The sequence below is a fragment of the Vespa mandarinia genome, chromosome 2, assembly GCF_050613455.1.
Source record: "Vespa mandarinia isolate Hongniang chromosome 2, ASM5061345v1, whole genome shotgun sequence".
NCBI lineage: Eukaryota > Metazoa > Arthropoda > Insecta > Hymenoptera > Vespidae > Vespa > Vespa mandarinia.
The window spans coordinates 2,497,501-2,510,000 of record NC_140811.1 but is presented as its reverse complement, the minus strand read 5'-3'; the positions used below and the strand labels follow the sequence as shown (position 1 = coordinate 2,510,000).

Below are 12,500 nucleotides of genomic sequence, written 5' to 3'. Positions count from 1 at the left end.
TCGTAGAATCGTAGATAAAACACGTTCGTGAGATAATAAAATTCGATGGACGATACGAAAGAAGAAAAAAAAAAAAAGGAAGAAGAAGGATTTTTAGAACATTCGTTCGATGTATAGAAAATGAAGCGATCGATAGATCATTTTTCTTTGAGTTTTACTAAGAAAAAATTTATCATTCTTTGCTCTCTCTCTCTCTCTCTCTCTCTCTCTCTCTCTCTCTCCCTCTCGATCTCTCTTTCTCTATTTCTATTTGTCGTTTAATCTCGCTTTTATTTTTCTTTTCAAATGAACTAAAGAAATAAAAAACGAACATACAAATCGCATTCGATTCGAACGATTCTGAAAATCTTAATAGACATAAATGATTCTATGATCGGATAGATTTCTCGTTGCATTAAAGTCGAGGAGAGTAATAATAATAATTAGATAAAAAAAAAAGGAAAAAAAAAATAATAATAATAAAAAAAGAAAAAAAAAGAAAAAGATAACATCCGTCCGATATCTTTTCCATCATCGGCAGGCGATAAGGAAAAAGAAAGAAAAAAAGAATGAAAGAATGAAATAGAGGAGAAGGAAAAAAGAGACAAGAAGAAAAAATAAACAAAAAAAAAAGAAGACAAAGAAGTAAAGAATAGCAATAAGAAATTTTCATGGGTACAAGTTTACAAAAATTCGCAAAAATTAATTAAAGACATTTATGCCCTTTGAAATGTATAAACGAGACGTTTTAGGGTCGGCAACAATTTGGGTACAAATTTCTCATGTACAGAAATTACGAAAAATCAAATGATATAAAATTTATGAGTAATTTTTCTCTCTCGTTAATGTCATAAAAAACATTCTTCGAAGTATCGTAAATTAAGAATGATCAATGAAACATCACTTTTTCGATAACATTATTAATAGTAGATAGTAGTAGTAGTAGTAATAGTAGATAGTAGTAGTAGTAGTAATAGTAGATAGTAGTAGTAGTAATAGTAGATAGTAGTAATAGTAATAGTAGTAGTAGTAGTATTAGTAGATAGTAGTAGCATTAGTAATGATAATGAAGGCGTAGTATAGTAATAGTAGTAGTATTAGTAATAGTAATGAAGTAGTACAGTTGATAGTAGTAGTAATGATGACTGATGACGATGATAACGATGATGAATAGATGATGAATATGATGATGAACAGATACAGGCAGTATCAAAAGTTCCTAAATAGACTCAAAGAACATGATTATCTACGATCAATTTTAAAAATCAATTACACACAATGTTCCCTATCAGCGAGATTATATTTTAGGTATTTTCCTACTTTTATATATATATATACACATATATATATATATATGTGTGTGTGTGTATAATCTAACTATCTAATTAGATTACATTGAGAAAACAAAATAAAAGAAGGAAAACATAAAGAAATATTTACGAAAGGTAATAATTGATTTTTAAAATCGTTTAAAACTTTTTGACTCATTCTGTACTAGTAATAATAGTAATGATAATAGCAATAATAATAGTAGTAATAGTAATAGTAGTAGTAGTAGTAGTAGTAGTAGTAATGATAGTGCTAGTAGTAGTAGTAGTAGTAGTAATGGTAGTGGTATTTTTTGAGTTCCATAAGTTGTAATTGTAATTGTTGTAGTTGTTGCTATTGCTATTGTTGTTGTTGTTGCTGTTGTTGTTGTTGTTGTTGTTGTTTCTTTAGTAGGCGGTCGCTTGATGATGCATCAGAGGATTGAAGTGATGAGGTCCAAGATGATGAGGAGGCGGAGGACCTGGCAATGGGCTATGTTGTGGAGCAACGGTTGGCGGCTGACAAACGTACCACTCCGTCAACTCAGTTCCACGGGTTGCAGGATGACTTGAAGGCGGGTTCGAAGTTGTCGTTGTCGGGACAACCGGCGGTGGTTGGGGTGACTCTGTGTGACCGGTCACCGACAAGCTACCCCCGCTGCTGCTGCTCTCTTCGCCCTCGCTCTCGTACCCTCCACCTATCTTACCCTCGCCCAATGTCATACCGTGCACCTGGAACAAAAATAGGCGGAGCCTACTTTTAGATTTTGACCTGTCTGTTTTTATATTTATTTAATTCTTTTTCTATTTCTGTCTGACTCTCTCTCTCTCTCTCTCTTTTTTTCTCCTTCTTCTTCTTTTCTTTCTTCTTTTTCTTCACTTTTTCTCTCGTTCCTTCAGAGTGTCTATCTTTATTCATCTATCTGTCTATTCTTTTTTTTTTCATGTAAATAAAAAGCAAAGTGAGAGAGAGAGAGAGAGAAAGAGGTAGAATATATAAATAGGATTTGAGTTATTTATTTTTTGTTTTTTCTCAAAAAAAAAAAAAAAAAAAAAATTAATCGATAACAATTGTCGTAACAAATATAGCATATTGACGCGTAAAAAAATGTTTCCATGGTAAATACATTGTATGTATATTTATGTACTCATCCACGGGAACAAGAGATGCAACGGAAAGAATTTATGTAACGAAGAAAAAAAAAAAAAGAAAAAAAAAAAGGAAATATCATAGAAATAGAACAAGGAATGATATTTTAATAAGACGGTCTCTTTTTTTCTTTTTCTTTTTTGTGTGTTCATTATTCCATAAAACAATTTCGATGATATACAATCACATATGTATCGTTGCACGCAATAATGATGAGTTCAATAAATCGTCGACAAATAAATCCAAATAACTAATTGTCTTATGGAGAAACGATATTTACTTTAATTGTAATTAATTGGCAAGATAACGTTGAAAGAATCAAAAAAAGAAAAAAAAGAAAGAAAAAGAAAAGAAACGAAAAAAAAAAGAGAAAAGCAAAGAAAGCAAAAAAAATAGAAGAAAAGAAGAAAAGAAAGAAGGAAAGAAAGAAATGGAAGGAAGGAAGGAAGGAAGGAAGGAAAAACAGTTCTCATAAAGAACGAAAAAAAAATAATGGAAGAAGAATTGTAGAATGAGAAATATTTGTGTTATGTGTGTTGGACAGACCTTGGGCCCTCGATATTCAAAATAGAAAAGGGATATCTTCTATAGTTGGTAGGTCAAGAGGAAGGGTTGACGAGGAACGACGATACGAGAAATGAGAAACACGAGAAACGCGAGAAGATGATGTTCCGGGATGCTGGGATAAAGCGAAAACGGGCGGCATCGGTGGCTCAGAACTAGGGAAGACTTGGTTGAGAAAGGAGAAAAAAACGGAGAGAAGAGAAGTGGATAGAAGAAGAAGGAGAAGAAGAAGAAGAAGAAGAAGAAGAAGAAGACGACGACGACGACGACGATGAGAAGGAGGAGGAGGAAAAAGAGGATGAGAAGGATGAGGATAAGGAGGAGGAGATGGAGCGGAGGAATCCGTCACCCTCGTTCTTCTTTCATAATTCAGTGAGCAAATCTTGTCGACTGCCTTCCGCGAATCTCGTTTCGTTTAGACCAAAGAGAAAAGCTAAGAGAAGTTGAAATGTGTGTGAAATTTCTTGCAGCAGTTGGACAGACGTACACACACATACACACACACATACAGATATGACCGATGTATAGGTGAACATACACGTATACGCAAAGAAAAAAAGAAAGAAAGAAAGAGAGAGAGAAAGAGAGAGAGAGAGAATGACGTATATATATATATATATATCCTTTTATCATTTTATACATGTATCTATCCATCTGTTTATTCATCTATTAATCTATCTATTTATCTATCTATATATATTTTTTTTTCTCTTTCCCTTCTCTATATCTCATCCTGTGCCACGAATGATTTCCTATTAAGATTCCTTATGATCGCTCGTGCATGAATCTCACTTCGAATTTTCGTGTATCTCTTCCCTTCTGCCCTCCTCACCTACACCTTAACCTCCTTCTTCTTTTTTCCCTCTTCAAATCCTCCTCTCACCCTCCTCCCACCCACCCACACCCCTCGAAGCTCGCCATAATATTATAACACAATACTACATCCTATACTATTTCTTTTCTTTTCGATTTCATCTGATTGTTTTTTTTCTTCTCTCTCTCTCTCTCTCTCACTCTCTCTCTCTCTCTTCTTTTTTTTCTATTTTTTTCTATTCTTTTCTTTTCTTTTCTTTTTTTTTTCTCGATGGCGCAGCACGAAAGCGAACGAACCGAAGCTACGAAAGTAAACCACTGATGTATCCGCTATTGATCTTCACGGTCACGTTACGAAACTTCTTGAACGAACGCCGTGCTGCTCGAATTGGAAGAACCGCAAAAGGAAAAAAAGGAAAGAGAAAGAGAGAGAGAGAGAGAGAGAGAGAGAGAGAGAGGGAGGGAGAGATTATTTAATAATCATCCCCTTATAGAATATCTGATTAAAGAAAGAAAATTTTCACGACAATTGTGAGATAAAGAAATAATTGATGACAGATAAAAATAAAAGAAAAAAAAAAAAAAAAGGAGAAAACGAAAAATTGACAGGCTCAATCGTCAATAAAATCTGTTCGAAGTGATGATCGTAATGAAATTGTTAATGAAAAAGAAAAGAAGAAAAAAAAAGAAAAAAAAAAAAGAAAAAAAAAAAGGAAAAGAAAAAATATTAATATTCTTTATTAATACATTCCTTTTAATAAAACTTTTTATCGTTCTTATTGAAATTATTTTTATTAAGATTTAATTAACAATATGTTATAATTTATTATAAAATAATATATATATATATATATATATATATATATATGTATAAATGTTTATAAGATTATAGACATACCTTCATATGTTTGCGCAACGAGCTTGGATGTGTATAAGACTTGTCGCATCCTGACACTCGACAATTGTACGGTTTATCCGAGGTGTGAACGTGACTGTGTTTCTTGCGATCGCTGCTATTTGCGAACCGCCTTTCACATCCCGAATATTCGCATTTAAATGGTTTCTCACCTGTAACGATATAAAAAAAAAAAAAAAGAATAGACATATTATATTATATCCGATCTCAAAGTAATTTTAATCGGAATACAATTAACAAATTAATTCGCTTTTCTCTTTTCTTTTTTCTGTCGACTTGTTTTTTCTTCGTTCGAGCACGTCGACGTTTCTCTTTTCTCTTCTTTTTTTTCTTTTCTTTTTCTTTTTTCTTTTACATTCTTTCTCTTTTTTCTATCTTTCTTTCCTTCTTTCTTTCTTTTTTTATTTATTTATTTAATGTAAAAACCATGTCGAAAGGTCGTAAAGTATCTAACTGTAATTGAACTGTCATATAACTAATTATGATAGTCTGATAGAGAGAGAAAAAAAAAAAGAAAAAAAGAAAAAACGAAAGAAAATAAAAGAAAAAGAAAAAGAAAACAAATTTGCACGATTATAAATCCTTATAATTTATCCGTCGAAACGTTTTCGTCGTTATCAAACGTATTAGACGAGGCTAATCGAAAACGCGATATCGAAAGCTCATCCTTTATGACGTTCATTTAAATGTCATGGGGTTAAAACGATAACCATAAAAAATGCAAAAAGATCCTTCTTCAATTTCAATCGTACATTCTATCTCTCTATCTCTTTCTAGCTTTCTATCTATATATCTATCTATTTAGAATTTAACGACCTCATTAAATCCTTAAACATATTAATTACTTGTCAACGAGACATAGAATACATACAGAGAGAGAGAGAGAGAGAGAGAGAGAGAGAGAGAGAAGTGAACGAAGCGATCGAAAGAAGAAAAGAGATAAAAATACATAAAAGAAAAAAAGGAAGCGAAAAAGAAAAAAGAAAAGAGAGAGCGAAAAGAAAAAAAAAATAGAAGAAGAAAGATAATTGACAATGTCCAATGAAAGAGAATTTCGTTGTAACGAGGAGAAAAGCGATAAGATGTTTCGAGTAATAGAAGCGAGAAGGAACATGGAAAAGGAGAGAGTAAGAATAGAAAGAGTAAAAGGAGAGTACGGTGTAATTAAAAGGAGATTAAGAGATCGTGATTATAAAAAGCTTTGCCCTGATTTCCGTTTATCTCGAGTTTTAGTCGTAAGGGTTCTTTTCGTCGTTCTTAACTTAAAAGAAGTAAGAGAAAAAGAGATAAAAGATATCGAGAGATAAGGTCTTTTTCTCTCTCTCTCTCTCTCTCTCTCTTTTCACTCTTCTCTTCTTTCTCTCTTTTTACACTTCTCTTCTTTTATCCCCCTCTCTCTCTCTCTCTCTCTCTCTCACACCACAAATGGGTGCCATAGTCGTTGAATTATATATCTACATACATGTGTATATACATGCAATATATGCGTATGTGTGTGTATGTATATATATACATGTGCATGTGTGTGAGTGTGTGTGTGGGTGTGTATATCGAGACCGTGTGGCGTGACTCTTATTTATTTCCAGCGGAAGTTGACTGGAATATATTTTAACGTCGGTTCGCACCCCTTCCTCCTTTTTCCTTGCGCCAAAGGCCGCGAGGGTGGTGAAGGAGGAGGAGGAGGAGGAGGAGGGTGGTGTAAGGTGGGGTGAGTTTGCCCGGTCACCCTCCTCTTCCGGAAAGGCTTTTCCTCTTCTGGCACTCGCCTTGAGAAGAGACCAAGCCGGAAACGCGAACTTGGCGGATTTCTTTTTTTCTCTCTCTCTCTCTCTCTCTCTTCGTTGTTCTTTTTTTTTCTTTTCTATTTCTTTTTCTCTTTTTCCTTTTTTTTTTTTTTATGGTGAAAATGGCGGCCAACAACTTTTCTTCCTTTCTTTCTTCCGTTTTTTTTATCTCACGAAAAAGTACGCGCGCGTGTTGCACATTTAAATATATCTCATTTTCAGATATCTCCATTTTATTTGAATACCAATATACTTTTATTCTTTATTTATTTTCATTCAATCGAATAAATATATTTTACGTTTATACGCGTCACTTTTATTTGTATTCGTGTTATAATTTTCTTTTTTTTCTCACATTTTTTTTTTTTTTTTTTTTATTTTAATTCAATCCTCCTTTTCTCTCTTCTCTTTTTTCGTTTTACCTCTGCAATATCGTCAAACGTTAAAATCCTCATCGCGTATCATATTCGAAAGAAAAGGAGGAAAGAGAAGGAAACAAAAAAAAAAAATTAAAAAGAGAAAAAGAGAGAGAGAGAGAGAGAGAGAGAGAGCGAGAGAAAAAAAAAAGGAAACAAGAAATTTCTTTTCCCCTTACATTTTCAAAAGGAAACAATTACGTCAGTTATCGATTACGGTTGATTTGTATATATAAATATGTAGAAGACAGGTAGGTATATAATTTACGTTTAATAGTTACCTATTAACTATTCTATCATAATCAGCTAGCACAACTTGAACGTCATTATTCATTTCACGTGTGAAAAGTGCGATAAGATAGTAGCGTTCGACTGACATATCGCTACGAAACAGATTATATTCAAATCGTTCGTTCGTTCGTTCGTTCGTTCGAACGTGGTCGATGTAATAATACACACACTCACACACACACACACACACACACACGCGCGCGCGTACACACATACATATATAGATATACCCACGTAAATAGATATATGTACATGTAAATACACACATGTCGAACAAAAGAACATACATACATATTGCTAATGCAAAGAACGTCGCGAGCGTCATATAGAAAGGAAAGGTGCTTTAAATATTTATGAACTTAGGGAAAAGAAAAAAAAAAAAAAGAAAAAAGAAAGAGAGAAAGAGAAAAAGAGAAATATAGCTTGGTTTTACGCATGGTGTCGACGCTTATCTCGTACGTCGAAATAGCCACGTTTCTGTTCCCTCGTTTTCAACGTCGTCTCATAAGGTCTCAATCGTTTGTATCGTTTTTCTTTTTTTCACCTCTTCCATATCTCTATGTATATATGTATGTACATACTTATGTATCTATGTATATATGTATATATGTATATAGTTGTGCGACTTCTAATGCAAATATTCATAATACTTTCTAACATCTCTTACATACCTCGTTTTATGATCAATTAATCTTAAATGATATATATATATATATATATATTTTTATATGTGTATATATAAGTACATTGTTATTCTTACGTTTTCATTTACTTTCATAAGATATTTTAAAATTCATATTAAATCTTTTTTTTTTCTTTCTATTTTTTTTTTTTTTTTTTTTTTATATCATCTATATTATATAAAAATATCCAAAAAGTTTCATTATTATATTTTTACGTAGTAGTTTGATTAATATTTTATGATTAATATTTTAATATTACGTTTAGAGATTAAAAAAAGAAAACAAAAGAGAGAGAGAGAGAGAGAGAGAGAGAGAGAGAGAGAGAGATAAATATTTGATTTTTAATATAATAATCAATTTCTATTAATTATGAAACATGATTATGTAATATAATTATAACAATGGTATAAACATACTTACGTATTGATAATTAAAAAATTATCTTCAGATAAAAAGAAAGAGAAAATAATTGGATTTTAATTATAATAATCTCTTTCTCTCTCTCTCTCTCTCTCTCTCTCTCTCTCTCTCTCTCTCTTTCTCTCTTTCTCTTTCTATGAAATATAATCGAGAGTACAATTATAATTTCATAATCAATTATAAAGTAATACATAATATTTTAAGTAATAGATATACTATTTAAATAAAAATAAATAAAAAATAAATAAACAAATAAACATATATATACATATATATATATATATATAAATGGATTTATTATAAAATAAAATCAATTGTTCTATATCTTTCTTTCCCAATCTATATATGATCAAGAGCTTGATTATGATTTCAAATCTATCGATAGTGCCAACAACCACATCCATGGGGATTATAAAAGCCGAATGGTATGAAAGATAGTCTCGAATCCATTTCTCTCTCCCTCTCTCTCTCTCTCTCTCTCTCTCTCTCTTACGCTCTTTCTTTCTTCTTCTTCTTCGTCCCAAAACGGAACGATTAATAACTTTGAAAATCTGTCCCCAACAGGACCGTCGGGGAACGACGGTAGCTCTCGCGTTGGCAAATAAATAGCAGATAAATAAAACGTGCGACTTCGTCTATCTCTCTCTCTCTCTCTCTCTCTCTCTCTCTCTCTCTCTCTCTCTCTCTCTCTCTCTCTGTGGTTCTATCTCTCTTCTATATTCATATGGACCATTCAATGGATCTGTGCGTGTGCAGATGGCAACAATATGCCGTGAAATATTGCCTTTGGCATACTCGTGTGCACGCGTAACCCACTATCCATATGTGTGTGCGTATATACATGTGTGTATGTATAAATATGTGTACATCATACATACATACACACACACACACACACATACACAGATGTATGTATATATATATATATATATATATAAACGTACATAGAAACATCTTAGGAAGAATCCATAGTCCTAAGCGAGTCCTTCGAAGTCGAAACTCGAAATTTATCTGTGTTGTACGGGTAAAACGATGGTGGTGGCTTGCGTGAGCATACAAATACATAAAAAGGCGTAATGGTATGCGTATAGTAGGGGACCCTCGAAGAGTGGAGAATCCCGAAGGGCAGTGTAGGCACCGTGTTATGACTTTCAGAATGGGGAGGCACAATGGCCCAGATCCGCGCCGGATAAAATAGTTATTATAATCGTTTTGGCTACGGCTGGGATCGAAGAGAGATACACAAGCTCAGGAAATAAAATCCCTTCGAACGCGTTTTCATTTTGTATATGTCTGCTGTATTCTGTCTGTGTTTCTTTACTTTTACATCTCTTCCTCTCTCTCTCTCTTTCTCTGTGTGTGTGTCCGTCGTCCGTCCGTCCGTGTGTGTGTGTGTGTTACACTCGTTCGTCTTTTCCAACTCTATCAATATATACATCCTTACATGTGCGTACATACGTGTTTGTATATATATATATATATATATATATATATATATATATATATATGTATAGGTTAGCCACTATGCAACCGTATTCCAAATCCGGATAGTTTCCAAATAGAAGACGATAAGGTACAAATGACTGGATTAGAAAAAAATGCCGATCCTAATCGCTTGCCGTCTCTCTAACACGAGAGACTGTAGACATAATAAAACGAGTTAAACGAAAGTTTAAGATCCCTTCTTTATACGTCCTACTACTTCTTATTCGTTCGCGACTTTTCTCTTTATCGAGATCGAGAGTGACTTTGATCGAGAGTCACGTCGATATATGTAAGTATGTATATCTCGTGATTTTCTTTTTTCTTTTCCTCCTTTTTCTGTTTCTTTCTTTCTTTTTCTTCTTTTCCTTCCTTCTTTTTTTTTTTTTTTCTTTCAAGGTAGAATGATAAAAAAATTCAGGAGAGTGACGTCGGCGGCGGGGGAGCATGGAGAGAAGAATGGAGGAAAGAAGAGGAAGACGAAGAAATAGATAGAAAAAGAAAATAAAAACGCAAAGAAAAAAAGATGAAAAGAAAAGTTTAATTTTCTCTCTCTCTCTCTCTCTCTCTTTCTCTCTCTCTCTCGCTATATCTTTCACACTTTCGATCGTTATCGATTACACTTTAAAGATTTATGAAGATCCATTTAACGCGAACAATTGCGGAAGATTTAGTATAGGTCTTCAACGTTTTTACGTTAAAAGAAAATCTGGAAGCTTGTTATAGGAGATAAAAGAAGAACTAAGTAAAGTCAAGGTTGACTCGACCATAAAGTTAAAAAGCAAAAGAGAGAGAGAGAGAGAGAGAGAGAGAGAGAAACAAGAATGAAACAGTCGAAAATATCTTCCTCTCTCTCTCTCTCTCTCTCTTTTTCTCTCTCTCGCTATCTCTATCCATCCTTCTCAAACGTGAAACCTTAAAAGGAAACTCATTGAAGTACAGTTTTCAGGAAAAAGTCTCAGAATGATAAATGGGCGTACACCATTGTCCTCCATGGGGCCTGAAAGTTTGCGAGCACTCCTATCCTAGTCTCTATTTCTTTCTCTCTCTCTCTCTCTCTCTCTCTCTTTCTTTTTCTCTCTGTCTGTCTGTCTCTCTTTTTCACTCTATCACGTTTTGCTCTTCCCTCTAATACTTTGCTTTTCTATCTACCTTGAGACTCACGCGAAGTATAATGGATGATTTTTTCGGCATTGTGTCTTGGTCTAGGACACTAGCCTGAGGGCGGCCACTGGACATTGTTGCCAACCTCACCCAAAAACCGACTCACCCTCCTTCTGTATATCCATCATAGATATACTAAGTTGGACCCTTCGAAATCTCTCTCTCTCTCTCTCTCTCTCTCTCTCTCTCTTCTTTCTTTAACTATGACCTCTTCTATGACCATTCTGTCGGCGTCTTCGAGTGGATAATTTCCTTGTTATACGTTTTACATTAGTTTGAGGGTTAGAGGAGGGGGAAGAGGAAAGGAAAAAAAGAAAAGGATAGGTAGATATATCTTTCCTCTTTTCCCTAACCAATACCCTCTCCTTCTTCTACTTCTCTTCTTCTATTTCCTCTTCCTTGTTCCTCTTTATTATTCTACTATTTACTAAACCATCTTTTATCTTTCTCGTTCGCTCATTCCCTCGTTTTTCTTCTTATTCCTCTTATTCTTCAATCTTCTTCGTACTACTACTTCTTCTTCTTCTTCTTTTTCTTCTTCTTTTTATACTTATTTTCCATGAAGAAACTACGTATATAGATAAACGCAAAACGATCGCTACTCCCCTACCGTGGCAACCGATCGGATCCTTCGATAAGATCGAAAAGTCGCCAAAAGATCGTGCCAGATCGATCTTTCTAAGGATTAGCTCGAGACCAGATATAGGATTTAGATAAGGTTAGTACCTATAGAAAGATGGCTCGCGTTCCTTTAAATTGATTACATCGATCCTTATTTTTCTCGTGATTTTTTCTTCTTCTTTTCTGTCTTTTTTTTTTTTTCTTTTTTGCTCTTCTTCCTTTTCTCTTTTACCTTCTCTCAATAATTCGCTCCAAATGTTTCTCTATTTATATATATATATTTTTTTTTTATTTTTTTGTTCTATTTTCTTTCATTCGAGAAGTTTTCCCCATTTTCCTCAACGACGATTTTTTCTTTTTTGTTATTCTTTTTTTCTTTTTTTTTTTTTTTTTTGATACTATTGACGATAATAAAATCACGATCGATCATGAGATAGATCGATAATTTTTTTCCATAGAGTGTAATTCATTCTTAACAGGATTTAATAATGTTATATATATATATATATATATATATATATATAGATAATTTTATCGAATGATTTCATAACGAAAACAATGAGAGTTTATTTCTTCTTTGACGAGCATCGATATTTAAAATTGAAAAACCTTCGAGCTTTCGATTATAATTTCGTTCAACCGAGTAACATGCTGGTTATATAGCAGGTATATATATATATATATAAATATACGTAAGTGTAAAATAATGTATACATAATATATTTGCGGAGCACCTGTCCAAACGTGTAAATATAAACAAACGTGTATTCGACACGTTTTAAGAACTTAGGGATCAACTTTCGTACGATTTATCTAACCTACACACACACACACACACACACACACATATACAATGCCAACACTCAGAGAGAGAGAGAGAGAGAGAGAGAGAGATGCATACAAATCTCAA

The 12,500-nt window shown here is 33.4% G+C and overlaps 1 protein-coding gene across 1 annotated transcript in view; it reads right to left on the bottom strand.

Moving 5' to 3' along the window:
* LOC118439575 (uncharacterized) overlaps window positions 1–12,500 on the bottom strand; it is a 47,719-nt gene that overhangs the window by 1,230 nt on the left and 33,989 nt on the right. Inside the window, exons 2-3 of the mRNA XM_035861284.2 lie at window positions 4,712–4,881; window positions 1–2,018 (exon numbers count right to left, since the gene is read on the bottom strand). The exon at window positions 1–2,018 is cut by the window's left edge and continues 1,230 nt beyond it. Of these exons, the coding sequence (XP_035717177.1) occupies window positions 1,695–2,018; window positions 4,712–4,881 (494 nt within the window). The 3' untranslated portion in view covers window positions 1–1,694. The remainder of the gene's footprint in view (window positions 2,019–4,711; window positions 4,882–12,500) is intronic.